Source organism: Cavia porcellus, unplaced genomic scaffold, assembly GCF_034190915.1.
Source record: "Cavia porcellus strain 051 isolate PalLab524CR breed Dunkin Hartley unplaced genomic scaffold, mCavPor4.1 scaffold_21, whole genome shotgun sequence".
Classification (NCBI taxonomy): domain Eukaryota; kingdom Metazoa; phylum Chordata; class Mammalia; order Rodentia; family Caviidae; genus Cavia; species Cavia porcellus.
In genome coordinates this window covers 26,096,281-26,111,135 of record NW_026947504.1, presented here as the reverse complement: position 1 = coordinate 26,111,135, position 14,855 = coordinate 26,096,281, and the positions used below count along the sequence as shown (strand labels likewise).

Here is a 14,855-nt window from a genome sequence, read left to right as displayed (position 1 = left end):
CTAATTTCATTCAGTAAAATCTGGGGTCCTCTGATGGGCTGTAAATCTCTACATGACATGCATTGTTCCCTTTGTTAGCTATTCAGTCTCTTATCCTTTATTACTGCTCTGGGCCATACTGGCCTTTGTTTTGCATCCAGTCATTTTCCTATCTTCACTGGGGCTCTTGCCTACAATGCTTCACTGTCATTTCTCTTTAAGTATAAATGTTCACAAAGAGCGATTTTGCAGTGAAGTTGGTTCTGATTATAGGTTTATTCAGACCTGGTTAAACTGCAGCTGACCACATCTTACACAGTTGGTCCTGTGAACCGTGTTCTGTCCATTTTTGTGTTTTCTACAGCACTTGCTTGTCACATATTTCATTATTTATGTGCTGATTATCTTATTTACTAAACTGTAAAATCCACTGGGAAAGAGATCTGTCTGTTATTCCCTAATATATTACAGATACTCAAAATAATACCTGACATGTGGTAAGTGTTTCATAAATGTGTTTAGTGAGCATAAATGTGTTCAGTGAAATGTCGTCCAACACTTAGGCCCTTTCTGCCATTCTGTTCTCTCATCATGCTTCTTATATTGAATTCAGAGTAAGACAAATGTTTTTTAATTTTATTGCTCTCAATATTTTATATAATCTGCTTTATTATTTGCTTTAGTAAGTAGAAATTTGAAAGCCTTAAAGTGATTACTCTCAATTTATCACTAACATTTTTGTGGAGCAAATTTGAAAAACTATTCATGACCAACTCTTCTTGAATGTGATATTTTATCAGTTTCATTGTGTCTTCCTGATGCTGGGCTGGAGCCCAGAATCTCACCATACCCTTTCTTTATATGTCCATGTGTTTAACCCCCACTGATCTTAATTCCTGAATTGGTTTGTATTTATAGCCTTCGTTTTAAAGTCCAGTTTATTTTTCTGTTTTCAGTATTAACAGTATCCTAAGTATATATTACAAGGTTTTCTTTGTTTTGTTTTAGTTGTTTGTGCTTTACCTCCATGTAACCCCAAGGAAAATTTTACTGTCTTTTTCTAGAAGGTCATTTTTCAAAGTTGTCTCTTCAGAAAGCTAATATTGTTGCAAGATTTAAAAAAAAAAAAAAAAAAAAGAACAGTACTTAACTGAGTTTTGTTACATAGGATTTCATAAAGTTAAACCTAATTTATTTCTTATGGGTCTTAGCACTAACATAATGCTATTCATTGTGAATCTTTTTTTTTTTTTTTTTTTTTTTTTTTTTTTTGTCTTTTTGAGGCAAGGTCTCACTATGCAGTTCAGGCTGGACTTCAGCTCACTTTGTAGCCCAGGCTGTTCTTGATGCCATAGTCCTCCTGAGTGCTGGGATTACAGGTGTGCGCCACTGTGTTTGGCATTTTTTTGGGGGGGGGGGGTTGAGACAAGGTCTCACAAGGTAGTTCAGATTGGCTTTGAGTTCACTGCATAGTGTAGGCTGCTCTCAAAAACCGAAGCAATCCTCCTGTCTCAGCCTCCCAAGTGCTAGGATTACAGGCATGTGCAACCATGCCCAGCTTCATTGTGAATCTTAAAGAGAGATATATATATATATATTATATATATTAATATATATATTATATATAAATATATATATTATATATATATTCAAACTGTCTTGATCATAGAATCAGTCTTTCATGGAATAATTCATGAAGGAGTAATTTGCAAAACTCATCTTGAAAAATGTGGGATTTTGCTTTTGATTTTTGAGATGGGGTCTCACCATGTGGTTCAGGCTGGCCTTGAACTAGCTGTGTAGCCAAGCTGGCCTCTTACTCACAGCAATACTCCTGCCTCACCTTTCTGAGTGCTGAGATTACAGTACAAAGTGTTTCAGAATGTAAGTAGTATCCATTATTTCCATTTAGTTTTAAAATGTTGCCATCTCTTAAAGACTGGATACTAGATGATTTGTCTTGCTACTTGTTCATTTTACAGACATTTGAGTCCTTTGTTTACCAGTACTGAGGTGCACAGTATGCACAGACTACAGCCTACACTACACTACACTGCAATCTAATAGTGTTGGAAGAATTTCACTTTTAAATGTAAATGTGATTCCAGTGGGAATGGAAACATTTCTTACATTTATAGGATTAGTACTGTGCAGCGTCTCTTTTTTGGCTTCATAATATAAGCAGCAAGTTTTTAAAATTTCACTGGGTATTGCTATTACAGATACTAAATTTTTTTATTATAGTGACATGCTGCAGATTAATATTGAAACATAAGTATATAATCATCATGAGTGTTGTATAGAATTTGGATCTAATCTTGTAAAAAATAGAAGGAATTACTGACTTCTGAACAAAAGTAAAGCTGTGTAAACTATGAGGTAAATGTAGTTGAAATATTACTGCATATAGTCTAATCTGTTTTATAGTTTTTTAAAAGGTAGAATTTGAGCAGTAGTTGAAAATACTTAAGCAGTTGACTCTTTCCCCTTTTATGAAATGATTGCTAACTTACTATGGATAGCAAACACGTGAGCTTTTCTAATAAAGGAAAATGACTGAAATTGGGCTAATGGTGATTGCAATAATGTTTCTCTTTTGTATTTTTACTTTATGTGGTAACCATATGTAAATAGGACATTCATCAAAAGTAACAAAACCTTAGAAATAATATTGAAGAAATTTAGTCCTTGTCAAATTAGAACTAAAACTGATGGTGGTCATTTAAATCTACTAACAAGTAAAAAGTGGTGGACTATTTCCCAAATCGGTGATAATTGCAATTATAGTTGTTGAGTATAAGAAGGTAATATGTCTTGGAACTCTTATAATTAATGGGCACATATTAAGTCTGCTAAAAGATAAAAGTATTAAATAAGCTCATACATTCTTTTCCAACAAAAACCAGTTTTCAAAAGATAGTGAAAAGGTGTTTAATAATTAGAGTGTGCTAAAATTCTAAATAGTTATAATGAAGAATAATACGGAGGCTGAGGACACCTTTCTAGTGAATTTTTTATTTTCTTTCATTGAAATACAATTTAAAACAAATGTTAATAAAAGTGAAATTTTTACTCTTAAATCTAGATATCTTCAAAGAACAGTAAAACACCCAACTTTACTACAGGATCCTGATTTAAGGCAATTTTTGGAAAGTTCAGAGGTATTATTTCTACTTTAAATGTTTGTGTGTACATTTCTGCATTTACATTTGCCATTATGTATATAAAAATGTGCAGTAAGTAACATGATTAATAGATGGAATGAATGCTAATTTTTTTCTTTTTTTTTGCTTAGTGCTTAATTAAACTTTACTAGCAGAATATCTTCTTCAAAATTTAAAATCAAGTATTAAAGTTTTGAAATGTAAATCTGTAACTTGGGAGTTTAAATTAAAACGATCCTGCCTTTTGTATTTGAGATGTTTGGCACCTTTGGGGCTTCTAAGAAGTTGTGAGTTCTAATTGTTTCTCTTTTTTTCTTCTTTGGTCTTTTTGAGACAGGGTCTCACTATGTAGTTCAGGCTGGACTTGAGGTCATTTGTAGCTCAGGTTGGTCTTGAACTTGCATTAGTCTTTGTGCCTCAGCCTCCTGAGTGCTGGGATTACAGGCACCATACCTGGCTTCTAATTGTTTCTGCTTGAGAGCTTTAAAAAATTTTCTTGAGTCTCAGAATTTTTAAAAATTGAAAATCAAGCAAATGTTCTTAATTGAGCATAAAGAGATTTTTCTCAAGACTTCTTTCCTTGTAAACAGTTTATTTCTCCTAGCAAACAGGTGGCCAATGTTTGGGTAGTTGGCAGTTTCTTAATATATTTTGACAAACGTGTTTGTTTCATCTAAATGTAAACGTGCAGAAGAAAAGCAAATAGAAAGTCTATTTTTTAAGTTTTCCTTTGAGAATGTACAAGTAGTGTATTTGAGAAATTAGATCTCACTATTGAAATGTATGAGAGTGAAGAAAATACAGCCTCTTTCTGTTTTTCCTTTTTTTTGCTTTGGGAGGGGGAGGGTCCCTTTTGTGCCCTGTTAAACCTCTAGGCTTTTAACCGGTTTGTTTGCCCTTATTTGTCATTCAATTCCAGCTGCCTCGGGCAGTTAATACCCAAGCTCTGAGTGGAGCGGGAATATTGAGGATGGTGAACAAGGCTGCAGATGCTGTCAACAAGATGACAATCAAGATGAATGAATCGGATGCAGTAAGAGCTGATTTTTCGACTTGAATAATGAGATGAATTAATGAGCCCAACAATTGCATTTTAAAGCTGTACAAGTAGAAAATAGGATATTAATTTGCCTATTGAGTTTAGTTCTCAGCCACATCAGTTGACCACCATGGCTATACATGGTTAATTTGTTCCTTTTAAAACAAGGAATGTAACTTGCTGTTGGTAACCTAATTTACAATGGGCTGTTCTTAGAGTAACACCATTTTTCATTTTTTCTTAGTGGTTTGAAGAAAAGCAGCAGCAGTTTGAGAATCTCGACCAACAACTTAGGAAACTTCACACCAGTGTCGAAGCCCTGGTTTGTCATAGAAAAGGTTTGTCTTGTTATTTCTGTGTTTAACACCGTAAAGCTACAATTTAAATATAAAACTTATAGGTCATTTGTAGTATTTTGATCTAAGTTCTACTTTAGAAGAAGTTCATAAAACTGTATTGAATCTTAGGTTAAAATTGTCCACTTGATTAATTTGTTTAATGTATTTACAGTTTAACAAATGAAGATATAACTGCATTACAATAAAAACTTGAGATTCGAGATACTGGCATTTAAAATTTTCTTGAAATGTTTTTTGTGATTCTGTTTCCTGGAAAACCCTTTGAAGCATTTTCTCCATTTTTGAACCACAGTATTTAAAAATCTAGGAATTTTTTTGGTGAAAATGCATAAAAGTGGTCAGTGGTGATTTTTTAATTCACAATGAGGTTTACCTTTTATGGTTTTATTTTTAAAGACTCTATAGCTTTTAAATCAGGGTGTGATGGTGCATGCCTGTAATCCTAGCTCAGGTGGCTGAGGCAGAAAGATAACTGAGTGTTTACAGGGAGACCCTGTCTCAACATCCCCCCCACCACCAAGAGAGAGAATCCAGGGATTTTAATATTAGTTTTCCAGACTACTTAATAAGTAATTTAGTAATGACCTTACTAGTAATACATTTCATAAAGTAATTAACAGACCCACTAATACATTTATTATCAAAAGTAGTTTTCACGGTTTCCTTTCACATTTATCAAATATCTGTTCAGGAATAGGGCTCCTGATTCTTTGAGAGAACTTTATATAATATAGAGGAATATGCGATTTCCAGGCTTTGTAATTTACTTCTATTATATGGAATTTTAGAGATTTTAGTACTTAATGAACATTTCTTTCTTGACCATTTTTGTACAAGGAGGAAAAAAGACTAAGAGGATGTAAACTGCATGTACAGTTTTGTCTTGCTTTTCTTTTGTAAATTAGGCATCATTTTCATTAACAAGTATAAATGTCAAATTACCTAATTCTAACACTTCTGGAATTAAAACTACATTTTTTATCTTTCAGTTACATAGACATGTTTTTGTCACCTTACATTTAGCAGTGTTTGGTTTGTTTTTGGTAGTGCTGAGGATCACATCAGACCTCACACTCAGCATGTGCCAGAGCTCTCCCACTGAGCTGCATCCCCAGTCCAGCAGTCATTCTTAATTTTCAGTGGTTTTCTGAGCCCTTGATACTTGTGCTCATGGCATTTTAATTGAATTTCAAATTATTCATTATTTAGACTGTTCATGAATAGATAACATTTAGAAATACTATAGAATACTGTACAATTTTACCAGCAGACACTAAAAGTGAATACTTTTCTTATTTCAGAACTCTCAGCCAATACAGCTGCCTTTGCTAAAAGTGCTGCCATGTTAGGTAATTCTGAGGATCATACTGCTTTATCTAGAGCGCTGTCTCAGCTTGCAGAGGTCGAAGAGAAAATAGACCAGCTACATCAGGAACAAGCTTTTGCTGACTTCTATATGTTTTCAGAATTACTTAGTGACTACATTCGTCTTATTTCTGCAGTGAAAGTAAGCCGGTTTTGCCATCTTTTTTGAATTGTCTTCAATTAAGTGGTTTGCTTTAAAAAGAATTTGGTTTCCTATGAGCCATAGAGCCATATATTTAAATAGAAAATTCCATACCATGCTAGTACTGTACATATAAAATGGCTTCAAGATGAGTGTTTGTAACTTACTATTGTCTTTCTCTGAGTTGAGTAGAATAATAGACAAAATTAATGTTTCTAAGGAGCATAAGAAATCCTAAATAAGATAGAAAGCTTATATTTACTTACATATTCTAATATATAAGTTTGCAACTCTTTAGATTTGTTTGGTTATTCTACATTAATTGAAACTATGTATGGGCCTCTGTCATTAGTAAAGCCAATTGTGTAATAAGAAACAGAATAAAACTAGAAATGATTGTTGCAGTGAAGGTTTCATGGGAGTGCTAGTATAGATTTGGACTGTGTAATCAGACTTTCTGTCTATGTAGTCACTATGTATTTATAGATGAGATGGGATTAAATTAAATCATATACTGTTTAATGTTTTTGTGTAGCCAGAACAATATCTGAATAATTGAGAAAGTAATCCAGTTTAAAAAATAGTGTTCTACAGATATCTCTAATCAACCATTAAACTGAACGCTAACCAGATTATCATCTATTTCAGGAGATAAATCATGGTGTTAATGTATCTTTGAATTATTATGAACGTTAGTTATCATAGGATGGAGGGAACTGGGTATTTATCCTTTCCTTTGAATTCAGACATTGAGGAAGTTGATAAGATCCTATTCCTCGCTTTTTTACAGAAAATATTTTCTGTAGCCAAATTATTATTTATTTAGAATGAAAATGTTGATATATTGCCTGTTAATTGAGGATTTCATTTTTGAAGTAATGCTAACAGTTACAAAGGACTATTAGCACTTCAGACAGGTGCTTTCTTAGATTTGATGAAGCTTACCAGTTTTGATTATACTTTTTTGTAGTATATAAACTGAAGCCCTTGTATGGAGCTGAATTTTCAGCCCTTTTTATAACACAAACTTTCTTTTTTTGTACTAGGAATTGAACTCAGGACCTTGTGCTAGACAGGCAGGCACTGTGCAACTGAGCTGTAGCTCTCTTTTCAGTTTTTAAACAGTCTTGCTAAAGTTGGCTGGGCTAGGTTTGAATTTGTAGTCCTCTTCCCTTCACTTCTCAGGGTGCTGAGATTACATGTGTGTTCATCACACTCCATGAAATTGTGGTTTCTTTAGTTAGTATGAATTCAATTATCTTTGCAAAGCAGAAACCATTCATTTACATTCTTTTCCATGAGTGAATTGTATGTCTCTTTGCTGAGTTTTTATCATATCTATACTTAATAAATGCTTAATATTAATTGGGCTTGTATTTTATTCAGATTGAGAGTGGTTTCCTAATGATAGTTTTGAAACTGCTAGCGCTTTTGCAATTAGAGCCTGTCACTAAAATAGGAAACGAAGAGCATCAGAAACTGAGGCTAGGGCCTGAGGATTTAGCTCAGCGGCATAAGCGCCTGCCTTGCAAGCAGGCAGTCGTGAGTTCGATCCCTGGTACCGATAAAAAGAAAAAAGACAAAAAAAAGAAAGAAAGAAACTGAGGCATGATGAGAGATGAGTGTTACCCTTGAGGCTGAGCTTTGGCAGGCTGAGCTTTGCTTTCACACTTCTCTTTCTCTTTTATAGTGTGTGCTCTAGTCTTGACATTTAGGACTACATTTTAGGTATATAAGTCTTTTGTTTTGGGCTTCAGGAATTGAGAGCAATGGTTTCCATGATTTTAGTAGAGAGTTTTTTTGTTTGTTTGTTTGTTTTTTGTCTTTTTGAGACCAGGTCTCACTATGCGGTTTAGGCTGATCTTGGGCTCACTTTGTAGCCTTGGCTGGTCTCCAACTAGCAACAACATGTCTGCCTCAGCCTCTGGATTGCTGGGATTACAGAAATGTGTCACCATGCCTGACTAGTACTGAAACTCTTAAATGATTTTTGATGGGGGAATCTTAAATTATAAAATGCATAAATACATATCCATATTTATATGTATAGGTGGGTATAACTATATATTACACTATTAAATGTATTTCTCAAGAAATTTAAAAGCTTTGTGTTTGACATGATGGCACACACCTGTAATCCTAGCACTCGGGAGACTAAAACAGGAGGGTCATTGTGAGTTTGAGACCAGCCTGAGCCATAAAGTATGTTCAAGGGCTGCCCAAATTGTATAGCAAGACTCTGTCTCAGATCACCTAACAAAAAAAAAAAAAAAAAGTCTAGGTGTGTTTGGAAAAGTGTTTCACACCTGTAACCTTGGCTAATCTAGACCAGTTTGCAAACAAATGTGTACCATAAATTGGCAGGAGAGTGGACAATCAGTGTAAAACTATCCTTTATAGAAAAGATGTTCTAGTAGAGTGGATTAGCATTGAACCTGCAAAGGGTGGTTTCTTCCATGGTGCTAGGATGGAAACTCAGGGCCTTTCCATTTTAGATGAGGATTTAGCTGTCCCTGAAGCCTGCTGTTCTCTTAACATACTGTGTATGGTCTTTTAAGCAGAGCTCTGTGAGAATCTGTATTTATTGCTTCTTGATTGAAAAAGTTTTTTTACTGGGAGTAAAAAATAACTCTGGTGTAGTACTTCCATTTGTTTAGTTAGTAAATACTAGCAATATTAATACAGGCCAACCTCAAGCTAGAAAAGTAATTCGTAGTATATTTTCCAGTCCTTGTTTGTCAAGTTGGTTGTTCATTCAGTTGTTTGTTGGGGAGATTTTTGTAGACAGTGCTTGAGACTGAACCCGGGGTCTTACACATGCTGGCTGGGTAAGTGCTGAGTTACGCACCAGCTCCTCCTCCCACGATTTTCGTGGGATATCTAATAACTGTTCTGCATGTCCATATTTCACAAGCACCTTTTCTGGACACATGCCCTTGGTTTGCTAGACTCAAAATAAATTTGGCATTTAATTGACTTGTTCTGTTAGAATCTTTTTCTATTTCTTCATTTAGTTCTCCATATTAAGTTTTATAGGTGTAGATCTTTTGCCCTTTTTATCTTGTTTAGGACTGTCTTACTTTTTTCATTTGGTTAAGCATTTACTTTAAATCTTTGTTTTTTTCAATTGTTCTTGGAATGCATCCTACTATATTTTTACTTACGTTACCTGAGGTTTTTCCATCTTTTTAGTTTCCAGCATATTGCTAACATTTAAATCTGCATTTGGGATTATTTAGTAGGAAAACTTTCAATGTAGAAATAAAGGCATTTTCTATTTGCTTTTTCCTTTTTCAAAGCTACTATTATAAATCTTACAACTGCATTTAAAATATAGGCTAGTAGCCAGGTGTGGTTGTGCATGCCTGTAATCCCAACACTGCAGAGGTAGAGGCAGGAGGATTATTCCAAATTCAAGGCCAGCCTGGACTACGTATCAAAACCTTGTCTCAAAAAAAAAGTACTTTAAAGTTTTAAAAACTTAGGGTAGTGAAATGATTTTGTTTTGCTCTTTAAATTCTGAGTTACTGTTTTTCATCTATAGTTTTTGTTTTAAGCAAATGAATATAGAAATTGTTTTTTGTCACATCATGCTTATTTTCACTCCATTATAGGATGACATTTAACTATGTGGTTTTATTGCTTTCAGTATTGTGGCACTTGTAATGAAATGTAATGAAGTGTAATGAAGTATTCTACAGTGTTAATTAATAGCATTATGTCATTTGCTTATAGGGTGTGTTTGACCATCGAATGAAGTGCTGGCAAAAATGGGAAGATGCTCAAATTACTTTGCTCAAAAAACGTGAAACTGAGGCAAAAATGATGGTCGCTAACAAACCAGATAAAATACAGCAAGCTAAAAATGAAATAAGAGAGGTGATTACTTAAATGCTTTCTTTACTCAGAGATTTTCATTTCATTCATATATGCATACTTTTTCATAAATTTTTTTGAGCCATTCAGCATTGAAGCTTTCTTCATAGTTTTATGAACTGTGTTAGAATTACTTTTAACATTTTGATTACCATTTTAAAATTTCCGTAGCCTTTTGATGTTGCCTTCACATGATTATAAAATGAATAAAGAAGCTTACAAGGAAACAACCCAAAATTAATCTTAATGTTAATATTTATATATTTCCTTTTGTATGGTTAATTTTAGTTCAGATGATTATTCATTTGTGTCTAAAAATGGTTTTAGAGATTGACTTATCCCACATTTAGCAGTCCAGGCAACATTATTCCCCATATATATGTATTATATATGGTATTTTAACAAATTTATATAAGTTTATTATAATTTATATACTTTTTTTGCCATGCTTCAATAAGGAAATTGAAGAGGTAGGACAATCTTCGTATTACTAAAAATAAATGTACCTGCTCTTTGAAGAGTATGTACCAGTGTTTTGGTTATATAATGAGACAAATACCATTTCATTGCTTAAATCTTTAGTTACTTTATTTTAGCTCTTCCATTGGTCACTAATCACATTTTGTTGCTTCTGCACTGAATTTAGTATTATTGGTGGTTTTTCAGTATATCATAATTCTACTTTTTAGAAAAACGTAGTCACTGTACCATTACAAAAAATGTTTTTTAAATGTTTGCCATTTTCCTATTTTAAAATATTTCCACTGGCACATAATGAACAATTTTTAAAATAAATACTAGCAGTATATTATGAAATGATACAAAAGTGAAAAAATTGCACATATGCTTAAAAGTTACCTGTATATCATATCAAATTAAGCTATGGGCATTGTAGTTCATTAAGCACAGCAGTATTCTAATCTGAGAAAATCTAGCTGTGAGGCCGGGGATTTAGCTTAGCGGCATAAGCACCTGTTTGGCAAGCACGAGGTCGTGAGTTCAATCCCCGGTACAAGGAAAAGAAAAAAGAAACAAGAAAATCTAGCAGTGAAAAATATTAATGGGAATTAGGCTGCTGTGCATTTTACCAGTGGGAAGCATGGTACAACTTTGGTGCTAGATTGGTTTTTGCCAGTACCAAGACATCTGTGTTTTTAGGCATTACTTTTAAACTAAATGAGTGTCACAACAGCTGGTACTACAGTATTTTTCTCAAAGAAATGAGATATTTGTTCTTTTGCTTGTTTTTATTAGTGGGAGGCGAAAGTACAACAAGGAGAAAGAGATTTTGAACAGATCTCTAAAACAATTCGAAAAGAAGTGGGAAGATTTGAGGCATGTATAGTAATTTTCATTTTTCTTCATATGGTCACATTTTGGTGCAATTTTATGGTGAAATAAAATGTATTTTCTGTTAACACACTTTTGGCATGTATTATACTTAACAGAAAGAACGAGTGAAGGATTTTAAAACCGTTATCATCAAGTACTTAGAATCATTAGTACAAACACAGCAACAGGTAAGCTAATTCAATAAATTCCTGAAATTTGTTTTTTGTGTATCTTTTCATTTTAAAGATGATTAATGAAATAGGTTTTTAAGCTCAAGAAGAATAGAAAATAGACATACACTGTTTCCAGCATCTAGCTTTTCTAAATTGTGCTACTATAAACTTTCTGGGTAAGATGGTATGTCAGTGTAGTTTTAATTTTCATTTGTTAATAGTTAGCAGTATTGAACTTTTTTCCCATGTGTTTATTGGCCATTTGCCTGTTGTTTTGGTTTATTTTGTTTTACGAGACTGCATCTCATATGCAGCCCGAGCTTTCCTCAAACTGATGGTGATCTTCCTGCCTCCGCCTCCAGAGTGCTGGGATTATAGGCACGCATCACCATGCCCCACTGACCATTTTTACTTCTGAGAAGTATCTTTAGATTTTTGTTGCCCATTTGAGGGGGGGAGGTCTTTAAATTTGAGTGATATATTTTTTTTAGTTCTTTTTGTATTCTCAGTGTTAAGTCTTCTGTCCAAGGAATAGTTGACAAAAAATTTCTCACATTCTGTAGATTGTCTCTTCACTCTTGGTTTCCTTTGCTGTACAGAATGCACATCTGACTTGTGCTGCTTTATATATTTTCAAATTTCATCCAATTTGATATGATTCTTAGTTACTTTCTTTTGGTGAGATAAAATATCTGAAACCCACACGTTAAAAGTAAAAAGGTTGGGGCTGGGATTTAGTTCAGCAGCATAAGTGCCTGCCTTGCAAGCAGGCAGTCGTGAGTTCGATCCCCGGTACCAATAAAAAGGAAAAAGACAAATAAATAAATAAACAAATAAACAAACAAATAAATAAATAGGTGTATTTTAGCTCACAATTTGTAGAGGTAGAGATTTTATTCCATAGTTGGCTGGCTCCTTTTTAAAATAAAAAAATTAAAAAGAAAAATAAATAGAACAGAGAAAGCCAGTGATAACAGAGGAATAAAAGTTAGTATAGCACACCCTGGAAGTTCACTGGGGGGTTGCATTCCTAGAGCACCCACGAATTGTGAAAAATCGCAAATTTCAGATATGTTTAGAAAAATGTCTATAGCTGCCTATTTTTATAGTTCAAGTCCTAAATATGCTGTGTCTCCCACAGTTATGTAACATAATGTGATGACGTACAGTGTTGGCTGTCGTAGCTTCCCATGATGGCCGCACTGCTTTCTAGTTACAGCATGCGCTTCCATGTTTCCTCTCCTTATTTGGCTCAAGCTCATTCTGCAGAGCCAGTTTCTTTCTCACTTTTCACTTTTTCAAGTAAATTTACCACTGCTATAAATGCATACATACCTGTATACATACTGTATTAATAAAGCCTTATAAAGTACAGGGCATTTTGGCAGCATCTGAGGGATCTTGAGGCCTTAGGAACAAATCCAAGAACACAGCAACCTGTTTGTTTGTTATTGAGACAGGTTCTTGCTGTATAGTTCAGGCTGGGCTTGAACTCCCTGTCCTTGTCTCAGCCTCCCAGTGCTGAAATAACAGTTGTGTGCCACTGTGCTATCCCCAACTAAGAAATTGGGTTGGGTTGGGTTTTGTTTTGTTTTGGTTTTTTGTTTGAGACAGTCTCACTATGTAGCCCCAGACTGGCCTCAAGTTCTCAGTGATCTTGCTTCAGTCCTCCAAGTGCTAGGATTATAGGCATGCACCACCATGCTTAAATGCTTAAAACATTTTCTTAGTTGAGCATAACTTTTATACTTGGTATTTTTTAATATTTGTTTTAAATGTAACTTCATACTTAAATCTGTTCTGTGAGTGTTCCTGCAGCTAATATTTTCCAGCCCTCATTTTTTCTCTATTGCTCAATATTTGGTGGTCTTATTTCATTTCTCTTAGCTAACAATAACAAAAATGAGAATATAAGGGCCAGGGATTTAGCTCAGCGGCACAAGTGCCTGCCTGGCAAGTATGAGGTTATGAGTTTGATCCCCGGTACCCAAAACAAAACAAAACAAAACAAAACAAAACAAAAAAACCTGAATATCCTGTGGATTGGATGATGCTACTACATCATGTTGGAAAAGGTCAGAATTGTACTTTTTAAGCAAATTTTGTAAAATATTTGGTAACAGTATTTTCTATATAGAGTTTTGAATAAAGGTATATTTTTGAAAGTTATACAGTTTATAAGAAATTAGCTGCAAGTTATTAATATTTTAAATAATTTATAAATGAATTATATGAATGGTCTTCAGGTAAGGAAATAATGATGTTTAAGAACCAAACATTCTCTATAAATATCTTCAATGTTGTTAATTAAAAAAGAACCACATTAATAAATGTTATATTTGTGCAGAATTTTATATAGAATTGTTGTTATTACAGGATATGTGCATTAAAATGACAAGAAATTAACATGACTATATTTTATTTTGATTCCCATCCACAGCTGATAAAATACTGGGAGGCTTTCCTGCCTGAGGCCAAAGCCATTGCCTAGCAGGAAGACTGTCCTGGGAAGAGGACGCTAGTGTGGCCAGTCATCCTGACTCCACAGTGAATCCGTAGAACCATCCAAATAAACCACTCTATATTTTATGAATTACATGTGGTTTTTTACATATAAATAAATATATACATATATATATATATACACACACACTTTCTCTTTCTGGCATTTTATTACAAGCTGCATGTCCTGACTATCTTTGAATTAAACGGACTGTGGCATGATATTCTGCAATACTTTGCTGAATTGAACACTATTGTGTCTTAAATTCTTGCACTAAAATGTGCATTGCAAGGCCAGAAAATTTTACAATATTTTTTCTTTATAATATGTTCTGTAGTATGTTTACCCTCTTAATGAAATGATCAATGCATTATTACTGTTCACTTTTACATTCCTGTACAGAAATTATGATTTTGTGATTGCAGTAATAAAATGTTATTCCTTGTGAAGTACTAGTTATAAATTATTTGAGTATATAAACATCAGAAATATTTTTAATAGGAAGAAACTTTTTTCTAAATGTATATAGCTGATATTGATTCCTCAAGTATTGTAATTGATAGAAAATGATGAACTCATAATTATGAAATGACTGAAGCTTCTGTTTTCTTATGAAAACACCATAAATCAAAGAACATTTATCTCTCGATGCCTTAGGTAAAGAAGACAATACTTGTCTTCACTTGTTTTAATCCACCCATTTTAAGAACTCTCTGTAAATATTAGGAAGAAATTTGGTCATGTGTTTGTTATAAATTCTGTGGATTTTTCTTTTTTGTTGTTGTTACCTGCAAAATTTGAGATGTTGCATGTATTTGATTTATTCCTTGCCCTTTTGTTTTGTAAACTAAATGTAAATTCTCTGTGGTTACAGATGACACACAATGGTAACATGATAAAATAGGTCATAATTTGATGAATAA

The 14,855-nt window shown here is 33.6% G+C and overlaps 1 protein-coding gene across 2 annotated transcripts in view; it reads left to right on the top strand.

Annotated features, from left to right (window-relative positions):
- Positions 1–14,855, top strand: part of Snx2 (sorting nexin 2) — a 50,509-nt gene extending 35,654 nt beyond the window's left edge. For both annotated transcript variants that reach the window (XM_003477377.5, XM_063232442.1), the window contains 8 exons: positions 3,065–3,140; positions 4,063–4,176; positions 4,427–4,520; positions 5,843–6,048; positions 9,784–9,927; positions 11,179–11,259; positions 11,373–11,444; positions 13,870–14,855. In XM_003477377.5, coding sequence (XP_003477425.1) covers positions 3,065–3,140; positions 4,063–4,176; positions 4,427–4,520; positions 5,843–6,048; positions 9,784–9,927; positions 11,179–11,259; positions 11,373–11,444; positions 13,870–13,920 — 838 coding nt within the window. In that variant the 3' untranslated portion in view covers positions 13,921–14,855. The remainder of the gene's footprint in view (positions 1–3,064; positions 3,141–4,062; positions 4,177–4,426; positions 4,521–5,842; positions 6,049–9,783; positions 9,928–11,178; positions 11,260–11,372; positions 11,445–13,869) is intronic.